At 43.9% G+C, this 12,181-nt stretch overlaps 1 protein-coding gene across 8 annotated transcripts in view; it reads right to left on the minus strand.

Annotated features, from left to right (window-relative positions):
• Positions 1-227: 227 nt before the first annotated feature.
• LOC143259021 (protein Fe65 homolog) overlaps positions 228-12,181 on the minus strand; it is a 324,885-nt gene continuing 312,931 nt past the window's right edge. For 6 of the 8 annotated variants that reach the window (XM_076519760.1, XM_076519754.1, XM_076519755.1 and 3 more), the window contains 11 exons: positions 9,795-10,024; positions 8,355-8,473; positions 8,168-8,277; positions 7,891-8,089; positions 7,679-7,807; positions 7,571-7,590; positions 7,234-7,484; positions 6,742-6,944; positions 6,481-6,654; positions 6,009-6,147; positions 228-5,045 (listed from right to left, as the gene is read on the minus strand). In XM_076519760.1, coding sequence (XP_076375875.1) covers positions 5,023-5,045; positions 6,009-6,147; positions 6,481-6,654; positions 6,742-6,944; positions 7,234-7,484; positions 7,571-7,590; positions 7,679-7,807; positions 7,891-8,089; positions 8,168-8,277; positions 8,355-8,473; positions 9,795-10,024 — 1,597 coding nt within the window. In that variant the 3' untranslated portion in view covers positions 228-5,022. Of the gene's footprint in view, positions 5,067-5,976; positions 6,148-6,480; positions 6,655-6,741; positions 6,945-7,233; positions 7,485-7,570; positions 7,591-7,678; positions 7,808-7,890; positions 8,090-8,167; positions 8,278-8,354; positions 8,474-9,794; positions 10,025-12,181 lie in introns of all 8 variants that reach the window. The other 2 variants (XM_076519758.1, XM_076519757.1) reach the window with 2 other exon arrangements.

The following is a 12,181-nucleotide window of genomic DNA, read 5'->3' on the forward strand; positions in this document are numbered from 1 at the left end:
ACCTTTGGTCGTAATCATTGATACACTGGAGACGTTATTACCAGAACTGATTTATATTCATTATAGAAGATAAGAAACCAAACAATTTTCGTGACTGTCATGCTCTCTGTACTTGTTAAATAAAAAGTACATCTCGTTTCTTTTTAAACATGTTACATACCTGTCTAAACAGTCTGTTTCTCAATTTTTATCGATGATACTACAGCAGTGTAATCAATAAAAACGAGTTTGAAAAGAAACAAATAGGCATTTATTCACAAGAGGCAGGTGTAGTTACAGTAGTTTTCATTCTGTCGCTTTTATATATATATTTATATATATAATATGTATATATACGTATATATATATAATAGTATCTCACGTTCGTTATAATTATCGATCGGTCCAACTACGCAATATAAATGGGCATGAACAATGGGGGAGGGGGCGGGTGCATATAAAGTGTTTTTTTTTGTCCTTTCGTACGCTCTAAAAACGACGTCGCTACGAAAACGCGTCGCTCGGATAATTAGTCTCCTCGCTGGTTAGAATTTCTTCATCTTCTTCCTCGTCTCGCGAGAAGCAAGACTCTATTCTAATGAAACAAAACGAAATTCTTCGTCGTGAATCGAATCTCGTCGGCCGCCTCCCGGCAACGACGACGTCGACCGAGAAAATCGATCGCACTCGTTCGTCGTTTCTCTATGCGTTTTCTCATCATCGTCATCTTCTTCTTCTTCATCATCATAAATAGTCGTGGATCGCGCTACGTATCAAAGGCGATCGCCACGCGAGACATCGAGATTCATCTCCACCTCCTCTTATCCTCGTAATAATCGGCGTGTAGTCGATGGTTTTTGTTTGAAATGCATCGATCGATACGTCACAATAATGGGCGCGATTGCTTGCCGTGCATTTCTTCCCTTGCCCGGCATCGTATTAACACGCGAACCGGCGAATGATCGTGACAACAATAGAATTAACAATGATCGATGATAGCGCGCGATGATCCGATGACGAATCGAGTTCGAATAATTGAACGAGATGACACGGAAACGTGATATATTTTTCCTCTTCTTCTTCTTCTTCATCATCCTCCTTCTCCTCTTCTCGAGTCGTCGAAACCATCGAGTCGAGTTTCGCTTCTTATAATTGCCATAAGGTATAGAGAGGTACGTTACTCGTTTTTTTTCTGAAGATAGAGAGAGAGAGATAGAGAAAGAGAGAGAGAGACACTATAATAATCAATGAAGCATCGTGTTTGTGCAGAACAACTCTTCTATCAGTAGATCGCATTTTTTTTTTTCGTTAAGGATATTACATGTCACAGTAAATATAGTTAGGTTTGCTCTATTCTATGTCAGTTACAAGTGGCTTCCCTTCTCCTTTACCCTCCTCCACCTCCTTCACCTCTTTCCACCCTCCGGTGCTCGGTAGTTCTCGCTTTTTATCGATATTCTCCTGTCCCTCCCATGGCGACAAGTCAACACCTATTATTTAAGGAGACAGTTAAGCTATGCGCAATTCGTGATCGTGTGTTTGTTCTGTAATATCTGTGTGTGTGTGTGTGTGTGTATATGTGTGATAGTGTGTATACGCGTGTTCTCTCCTCCATGTCCTCCTCCACCTCCGTTTACAGGTGTGTGTATGTGTGGCGGGTACGTGTTACGCGCGTCGTCGCTCGGACGACAGGTGCAACGATGTGTCCTTTTAAGACCCTCCAGCTCCGCGATTCACCGTTATTATAGTCCTCGTACTTTTTTTTTTCTACACATGTGTATATTAATATATTTATATATATATACATTCACACACCACCTGGCGTCATCTCCGCGCTCGTCGAGGCTGTCGCATGCCACCCCCGATTACTCGATCGACCTTCTAACATTAATATAAATTCAACAACTGATATACATATATATCGATTTATGTATATATATATATCAAAGCAAGGAATCGTATCAACGATATATCAATGCAGTAGGAGAAACGTCGCCTCGGTGAAACGCACCCCTCGCACTTCGCGACGTTTCCTCGATTGTTTATTGTTCAGGTCCTCAAACCCGTTCTCCGCGCAATACTTGAGACTGGTCGGAACAGAAGGAACGCAAAAGATACAGGTGAAAGGAAATCCGAAGCGGCAGGTCGAAAGGAAAAGTCCATGGCGCGGCTTGAGCAGCCCCGAGGGACGTTTCCTTTCAAGGCAACACTCAGCCATGGGACGAGGCGATGCTCTTCTCTTTGTCTCTCGCGAATCGTCGTCTCTCTTCTAACGCCGCCTCGTAGTCGACTTCTTTCTCGCAAAAGGCGGGTGATCCTCGCTACGTGTATTTTTATGTACAAATAATGATCCATCTATCGCCGCCCCTATATCTCCGTCGCACACCCACCTTTAGACACAACGGCTTTCGCAGCCCTTTTAAGCAGCCAGCCTCACGCATACAAAGTTCCCTCTCGCACACACGCTCAAGCTCGCCTATTCTCTCGCCACCGTTCCTATTTAAACGCTACTACATAGAAATATTTCTCTTCGTTCTGGGTCCCGCTCAACTTTGTATCTTCCGCAATGACGACGGATCCCACGACGTGACCGTCCTCGGTGGCCACGGGAGGATTTACCGCAAGCCTAAACCACCCACTGCCCCACGCGGAACCTTTGCTAAGTGCAGAAGCAGAGATGGGCGATTCTGATACATCCGGGATTTCAGCAATTTCTACTTGCAAGCTACAACAGAGCACTTGTCCCCTCAATTCGTCTAGGATAGTGGAGCCGGTTACCGTGGGGTGCCTAATTGCTGTGCCTTTGGTTTGTGTGTTCAGCCATAATTAACTCTACATTTATCGAGTGAGACATATTAAATATTTCTATTCTTTTATTTTGTTCATGTTGTAATAAAAAAGTTTAACATGTCTTATTCGCTAAATATAAACAACAATTGTTCATCTCACAGTAGTCGGCACCGCTAAAAAGAATTTTAAGAATTTCTAATTTCAAGAATTAGACTTAGAACTTCGTTAACTGAATTCGTTAACTGAACTTAGTGTTAGAAAAGTGTACTAACGCGAGAAATTTTCTTCAACCGAACACTTTCGACTTCGAATCGATTCGGGCACATGAGGCTGCACCTCGTCGAATGGCGGCCATTGAATGGAAAATAGAGATAAACCTATTCGATTCGCGTGAAATCGTGCCCATCTCTCTGGTTTCGAGGGCGTTCTCCCATCGCGCAGGACTGATTCAAGGGAAAGTCGACCTTTTGTCTTCGTCGCTGCAGCCGGACGAGCACGGGTTCGGCGTGTCGTCGCAGTCGTACGAAAATAATCGGGGATCGGGCGAAGTGGCCTCGCTCGTCTGTACAATACTGCTAAAGTCTCAGCGTGGAAAATGTTTAGAGCTACCGGTAGAAAACCAACTGAAGGGAAAACGGCGCGCGGTGTTGATTCACGGGTCGGTTCTTAAGCTACTGATTGATATTAGGCGTGCCGACGCTGCTCGTCGACCTCCGTCGCATGGTCGACGTTGCGCCGCGCGTGTTTCCGTCGACGAGGTCGAAGAACGAGTCCGCGAACTCTCTAAACTCTACAGCGTAATCGACTCAGCTGCCTGTGAATCAGGATATCGCTGCTGTGCACGTGCGAGTGTCGAGGCTTCTGAGTACGTACGTGCGCTGTCGTGAATGAATAAGCTCTGTGGACGAGTGCCGGCGGTGTCTGTCGGTTTCACGGGACTCGATGATCGTGAATAGTTGACGACGTCTGCGGCCTCGCGATGACTGCAATCAGCGTTAACCATCATCCGACGTTACGGTAACAGCGGCATATTAGAACGACGATTTAGGTCGCTCTGGCTCGCGTTGGCGTCAGCGTTTACTGCACAGTGATTGTGCGTACGATAATAGCGCTTATAGCAAGATCTCGCTAGGTAGCTCTCGTCTTCGCTCGTCTCGGCCTCTTCCTCCCCGTGGATTCAAAGGACGGTCGCGCTTACGTCTCGTCATATCGCCCTTCCTTTCGCAAGGTGCAAGCTCTTCTATAGTTCGCCATAAAAAATAAACTCCCTATTACACTTGTCTGTTCGCGTGTACCGTGACGTGTACGTGTATAATATGTGTGCCTGTTCGCGTGTTCGGTCGCGTGGGTGCCCCTACACGTGTCCTTCGTGGTACGTGTCGGGTGTGTGATGTTCGTGTAGCCTGGTCGTCCTCGTCTCGTTTCTCTAATCTGTACACCCGCGAGTACACGTGTAAGTTATACATTTAAGCTCTCTATAGCTTCCGATTTCTTCTTCTTCTGTATCTTTTATTTTTACCTCCTCCTTCTCCTTCTTCTATTTCGTCTTCTTCTTCTTCTTCCTCCTCCTCCTCCTTTTCTTCTTCTTCCTCTTTCGGTAGATCATCGAATGCCTTGTGGTTACGCTAGAACGCTACTTCAGTCATTCCGTAACACTCGCACACCGTTCCCCGTTCACTCCTGGACTTCCCCCTTGGATCCAGCGAATTTACTAAATTTAGCGCGATAGTTACCACCCCGTATATACAGATTACTCGATCTCTCGACTAGCTTGTCCCTTCTTCGCAGAGATTCTCCGCTCATTAAGATCGGCCGCGTTCTTCGCGGCACGATCAGCGAGTTCCACGCCCGGCCACAGTGAATCTCCTGTTTTCTAGTTCTCAGTGAGTACCAAGGGTGGAACGAGAGAGCACACGAGCATCCCTATGAAGGGACGCTCCCGATCCCGAAGAGAGTCCAGCCGTCAGTACCGCGGAGTGATCGATCCGCGCGCCGATCGGCGGTCATCTCGATCATCATATTTTTTAATTCTTTTCATTTTTGTCGGACACTGCGTTTAACATACATAACATCATATCGACACACGTAAGCGTAGTCCACTATAGCTGTGGTAATTAGTATATGTAGTATTAGTAGTACATGCTGTCCGGAGAGGGCGAAAGGAGTGACCTCGGTGACGCGCTCGGCGGCGATTCGCTAAAGTATTTCAAGGTCAGGGGAGACTGCAGATGTCTGTGTCTGATCACCTCTCGCTCAGCAGGCAGCGGCCACAGTTCCTGCGCAACCAGTGGATTTATCTACTAAAATTTTGTTCACCCTTTCCGCTGCGAGATGGTACAGCGAACGGAAAACGTCGAGCGAACCGGCGGTGAAGTTAGGACAACTGGAGAAATTCATTCTTGCACGGAGATTAAAGCCATTCAACTACGACACTAATTAAGGGATTATTGCGAAGTTATGAAAAATCTGGAATGCTTTCTTACGAGATATATTTCCGTTAACCCCTTGCACTAGAACCAAATAGTCAGACTCGTGATGAAGTTTTCATATATAATCTGCTAAACATGAATGTTATGCATTTCTTTTAAACAAAGTTTGATTCTTCTGTTAAAATCTGGAGATGAAAGTAAATGAAGGCATATAAGAAATCAAAATTGTCTTGTTTCATAAGGAAAATTATTATGGAAGAAGAAGTGCTGATCAACGTAGTTGTGAAAAACGTAGTTCAAGGGGTTAAAAGACAGAAGTCCCTAATCCCGATGATTATAATCACGTTTTCCTAATTTTTACGATTATATTCACTAGTTTCTAACATACAAATATAGAGTACGCAACCGTAACTTAATCGAACATTCAATTATTTCACAATGCACGTCTAAAAATTTCCGTCTGTATCGAGCCTTTACGGGGTATCTTAACTCTTTAATATTCCAGTCTTTCAAGATTACGTAATTTATATAATGAATCATATATTCGATGGTCCATGGACGTACGCGTACTAGTTGATCATTTAACGCATTCAGACAGAATCGAAACAGAACTGGAAACTGCCCGGTTTCGAATGGAGACAGGGCTGAAAAGGGCATTGACTCGACCGAGTTCACTAGACGTCTTTCATTCGCGATACGTAGGACACGAGAATGTATTCAGATAGTTCTCTTCGTGCTGCCGATTTGTATACTTTAGCGGCTGAGCGTGATCATTTACCTGCAGCGAGAGAGCCTCGTCTCAGGACTCACCCTGCTTATTTCTACGTCCAGTCAGAGAGCCAACCAGGGACTGCAGGGTGGTGCCCAGTCTTCTCTCCTTTGGATTGTTCAATTTGGTGGCGTGTTTAAAGCCCAACGGGTGTGCGTCTAAGCATTTCTGGTACCTCAGCTGCAGAGTCAAAGAGAAAATATCAGATTTTGTTATGCAATCGTTCAAAGCTCTAAATTTGCTACCTTCGGATGTCGACTACAATAGAATCTCAATAATCTGGTCCTTCAATACCAGAATTCTTTATTGTACAAATACGGTTTATATGCAATCAGTTAAATCTAATCTATAGTAATCTTATAATCTCTCGAAAGTGTCTCATAATAGGTACTTATGTCTTAATCGAGGATAATCAAGGTTAAATCATCCACTATACTTCAACAGCTCAACTTCGATGATCAATATTTCTACGGTTCATACGAGCGTATAACAAGATGTATATAAATTGATTACCTTGCAAGCTGCTTCGATGGTTTTGCAAAGGGCCCCGCTGCTGGGCTCGCAATTGAAGACGTGTGCGAAGAAGAGATTTTGCGCGGTGTGCATTATGAAAGCACATTGTTTCACGTTCCGACCGATGCCGAGGAACGACAAGTAACGTACTCGACACTCGGTGACACTCTCGTCCTATGTCAGTAACACAAATCATGGACAACAGTATAGAACTTGAAATTTCGATCGAATTCGCACAGTTTTCTCGTCGGTCTCACTTACGTTCGGCGTAAGAATTGAAATCATGCTGGGCGCAACAGCCACTTTTACGTTTCGCCACTCGTTGATAGGTGTCATAGCTATGCATTGATCTATCGCGTCGTTCAGAACCTTCATGCCTGTGGCTTGGGAGACCCTTATGGATCCCAGATACTGCGCCTGCAACACTTTCTTCGGCTCCTCCATCGGCGTCGGGAATGATTGTGCTGGAAAGAGACCAATGCCCAATTAATTCTCGAATAGTTCTACCACAAAAGATCTAATGCGTTTTGATTTACCGTAAAAAAGTACCTCATAAAAGTAACAAGATTTTGCGATTCTATCTCGATTTTGTAATGTTTCTATTATAAAACCGCCCACCAAAGAGACTGTAAAGTTCGTAGAATCGTAGAATTGGAAACCGGTCGTTGTGGTATGCTCAGTGTTAATTGCGGTTTGAGTTATCGGGTCTATCCAATGATCGGTTTGATCATTTCAGCGTCATTGATTACTTACTGACTAGTGTTTGGCCATTTCTGTGGAAACGTCGATGCTCTGTGGGCAAGTTGGTGGGTCTCGTGGCCAGGCTCGTTCGTCCGTTGATGTCGACGGGCTTCGCGAGATTCTGGTGTTGCGACCGCTCGATCATGATTTTCTTGCAGATATCGCGTAGCGTGTTGGCAATCGTGCGCGCCTGTATGTCGCAGCGGAACACGTGACACATGTGCTTCCGGGTCGATCGGTCTCTTGCCACGTAAGCGAAGTCCCTGAAGAGCAATTTCATTCGACAGTTTAATACCTGGCGACCCAGGACCGGATATCATTCCACGATATCTTGGATGAATGAACTTACCTTTCACTATGGAGGCCAGGCCAGAAGATATGTAAAGAGTTATGGTTATGTTATTATGGGTGCTCAATTTTCTGGACTTGCTGCTGAAAAAAATTGTGGAACTACTTACCGGCAGTGATCTCTGCCAACACCCCACACCCTCACTGTATGAATCGGCTGAGTGTTGAGTACGGTCAGATTTTCAGGGTCTATCAGCTTCAAGGCGCCCTCGTCTAAATCCATGAACAGATCCTTGCCCTAAGCGAATTTAAATTATACGTTTGTTATTTACGTTTCGTTATTCGCGACGATGCGATCGAAGGTTCTGTGGTAATACTAACGTCGCCCCACCGACCAACCACGTCCAGGAGATCATTTCTACCGAGCGACAGGTCCACGATGCACTTGTTGACAGCCTTGCTGCTTCTCTCGGGTGTCAAATCCTCTTCAGCGATCTCTGTCCATCCCAGAGAACGCACAGCGAATCTGATCGGTTTGTCTTTGCCCTCGGAATCTGCCCTTGCCGGGTAACTTCTTCGCCTGAGAGACAAGATCGATCATGAAAGTCTCTATAAACACGGATGATGAAGAGGAGAAAACGTTAGCGACAACACATACTTGAGAAGCAGCTCTTTTCTCTTAGTCTCCAGCTCCTGGCACAGACACGAACTCGTGTTACTGCGAGTCACTGTGTTCACCATGCCGCTTGAAGTATGGAAATTGTTTATCTGCGGAAATGACCCATTCAGCTCCGCGTTTCAGCACAAATAATATTGTCCTTTGCAATTATTACAATTCTACTCACGCTGTCGTTGTCCTTCATAAGATTCTTCCGGGACTCCCTTTTGGAGTTCAGTGGTGCTTCCGGAGGCTCTCTTTGTATGTTGCCACTTTTCACGTGCCAATAGTAAGGACCATTTTCGTCTGAAAGGAAATCCGATCGTTCATTGGTTCCGCGTGTGTCCCTTGTTGACCACTTCTGGTGTATTTGCCAAAGGTTTATTGGCTTTGACGGTACAAGTTGAATCACCCGACTCGACGTAACACATTAAATCCCTTGCACTATATGCACACTCGTTACGTATTCATTTTCACCGAGCATTCTTTTTTTAACTTCATTGCGCACTTGTATATATTCGATGCTTAATGTTCAATCTGAATGAACAACAATTCATGTAACATTTCTCTCAAATAAAGTGAAGCGAGATGAAGCTTTTTCATACACTTTAAGGAATACACTTTCAATTATAAATGAAAAATCTTTTGTTGCGGATGCCGGCGAATACATCCTTGAAAATACGTAGCTTACTAAATGAGAGTGTTGTTAAAAGTATGGTTTAGACTAGATGGTCTAAAAGGCGTTAGGAAATATATTACGTACAATATATCGTGACTATAATTACGTTAGCATGTCCGTCATAATGTAGAGCTAACTGACTACAGCAGCCAGTAAAACGGTCCCAGGATTGTGTCCATCGATCTATGTAATCGTGTTACAGGTCCCGAAAGACGCGACTATACAGCGTCACTATTGTTGCTCGTAACTATTTCATTTCTAATGCAGAACATTTCAAACGAAACGCTGCGTCAATTACGACAGGAATAAAGCAGCAAGGTGAACGTACACGTTCAATATATAAAGTAATTAGGCTCTTTGCGTTTCACTTTCTTATCAAGTCACGAAGGTCATCTTTCATTCCCGTATATCGAGCACCTTTCACTCTAGACAGGATTACTAACTATCTGAGGTCATCGAGTCGGCTGATTCACCCTGCACGCTCGATTATATCTTTATTTTCTTCTATTGCAATCAGCGTTGCCGTAGCTGACCAAATTCTTCGCGTTTGCGTTCTATTTACGTTAAATTAGGCGACACAAAAAATGATCATATTCGGCTAAATTCAAATCAGACAAAATGATCCATTTCAAATTTCTTGTTTTGTGATACAAGTTTTCAAAGAACATAATAATAATAATATTTAAAGAAAATATTAACAAAGTAATGCATGCCCTTGATCTTTTGTAAAAAGTGAAATATTAGGCTATTCTAGAGAATGCTTTAAAAAATTGATTGAGATTAGTTCCATGAATTATTCCTTTAAATAAAGATATTCTGCATCACGTAAATATTTCATGTACCTATATAAAATTATATTCATCGTGTACTCATCTAATTTTGTATGTAGTTTGTATTTCGAAGAGAAAATCTGGTCACCCTGACAATGATAATTCCGTAGATACCCACCCTCGTGTTTCTGCCATCCAGCCGGCAAGTTCTCATCTTTGTCCTCGGAATCAGTGGTATCCACCTCGGACGGTTTCTCCTGTTCATTGTTCTGCTGAGCGGCGTTGTTCTTTTGATCCTTGGGCTGTCTTCGTTTCACAGGCACCGCGTACAGCTCGCTGTTCAAGCCGCCCTCGACGTGCGGGACGCCGCCCATCTCTGTCGTTTCGTTGTCGGGTTTCTCGCAATAACTGCAATACCAATGCCGCCGAATTACCATTTTATAACCTCGAACGGTTCTCCCTCGTTACGCTAACAATCGCTCTAGTCGCGCGCGCAAGTCGATTCGAAACTTGGCGCGTAGCCGCGTTGCGAAACGCGGGGGGTGCAGAGAGGATGCAACAGGGAGCCGCTGGAGCAGACACACGGCACGTCGATAAATCTCTGCTCTGTCTCTAATTAAGTAGAATAGACGTCAAGAAGGTAACGACGGTTAGTCGCGACGAAACGACAGGTTCGAGGGCATGCAGGATGGATCGGGTCGTCGTTAACATTTACTTATCGCCGGCCGACGACGCGTCCGATATGACAAATCGGTCTCTGTGTAATTGGCCATCAGATGGCTCGTAAAGTTTTATTGATCGCGAGACGGCCAGCTCCGACATAGACGAATCGTATACGCTTCCGATCCTGCATCATCGATACTGCTTACTGCCTGCCGCGGCGTTTGTGCATGTGCGCTCGATGCACCCTGTTAGGGAAACAGAGGAGGGAACGGCGGAGTTCGGTAACGGAATCAGCTCTCGTTAATCAGCACGAAGATCGAGTTAACGACAGCTCGTAACAGTTCGAAGCCGAACTTGCTGCCAATTTCGATAGAATACCATGGCGTTCGTTAGCTTAGTCATTGTTAGCTTCAGCGAATCCGTGGATGCACTGATAATTATATCAAAATGTATTGTATTTCTTTCCACCGTACGAAAATCGAATTTTATCCGGTTTCTGTACGGTTGTCTCTCGATGCACTAAGTCAAGAGTATTTAATTTAAATAAAGAATGAAGCAAAAGAATGTATACATTTGTACAGTTTTAAGTTAAAACTAGAAATCATTTATACAAATGAAAAAGCATACATGACGTTTCAATGTAGACTTGCATTAAAATTTTTATGAAAATACAGGAAAACTGTTTTTACGTTCCATAGCAATGGAGGAAATGCAACACATTCGTCAACTTTTTAGGATCAGCAGACTACGGATATTACGCGTGCATGGTATTCACTGGTGTCGAAAACTCGATGAAAGCATTTTTTCCCATTTTTTCAATCTTGTAATATTTCTGAATAAAGATATAAATCATAAACTTTTATTTCGATTAAAGCTTTCATCGAAGTATTTTCCTTTCGTGTTTTTGATTTCATAAATTGTCTGCAACGATGTGGATTTATTTCACATCCGCAGTCTGGCGGACGAACAATGCTGAAATATTACATTCGTTGAGGATTACAGTGACAACGAAAGAGGGTGAAGTGTTTAAAGGATTACGATGACACAAGGGTTTGCATTGCTACAAAATGTCTACTACTCTCAAAATAGAATTACTTCGAATGGGTTAGTCTCATTACAGGTTGTTTAACTACAGTGCAGATACGGTGCGTATAACGAGGAAAATGAACATTTCTTCGACGTTTCAAATATTGTGCAACGCTCAAATATATCAACGCTCGAAATTTCCGTTTCTACGAGCTATCGCGTTCAAAGCGGAATCGTGAAATGCATGGTCCACGTAAATCTACGTATGGAGAAAGTTTCTACGTGGAAAGGTAAAAGGCGTCGACTGCAGAACATTTCCATCTACGATTCTACTTTTCCAGGGCGTTTGATTTCCATCGCGCCGCGCCTCGCCGAGAGGAACAAAGTCTATTCTTCTGTGCGCGCGTCAATTTGGACGCGCCTATGTTTCAGCAAGGCTGCAGGATCGACGCGTAAAATGCAGGAAAAGTTCCACCGTTTTACTTTCTAATGCGACCACCGCGAAGAAGTGGCTCGGGGGTTTACGGGTGAAATTTTTACTTTATCTCTTCTGGTAGAACGAACGCGTTTTTCGCTCCCTGAGGAAGCGTAATCTTCCGTCGTGGCGGAAAGAAGTAGGAGCCGCGTTTCCGTTAATTCATGTGTCTTCAACTTAACTTCTCAACTTCCGATGTAACTTGCCACCGACCTCTTCGCTTCTACAGAGTGCAGTTCATTTTTCTGGATTTTGATAGTGTCACGATTTATCGTGGGCCTTTTCGATGCTACACAGAATTTTTAGAGTTTTATGATGCGAAATTTGATGCGAGCTTTTCATGAATGTTCGGAAAGAGTAACTTCAAATGTGCCGTTAACGTCGGAAATGTTAATTTCTTT

This window comes from Megalopta genalis, chromosome 3 (assembly GCF_051020955.1).
Source record: "Megalopta genalis isolate 19385.01 chromosome 3, iyMegGena1_principal, whole genome shotgun sequence".
NCBI classification, from domain to species: domain Eukaryota; kingdom Metazoa; phylum Arthropoda; class Insecta; order Hymenoptera; family Halictidae; genus Megalopta; species Megalopta genalis.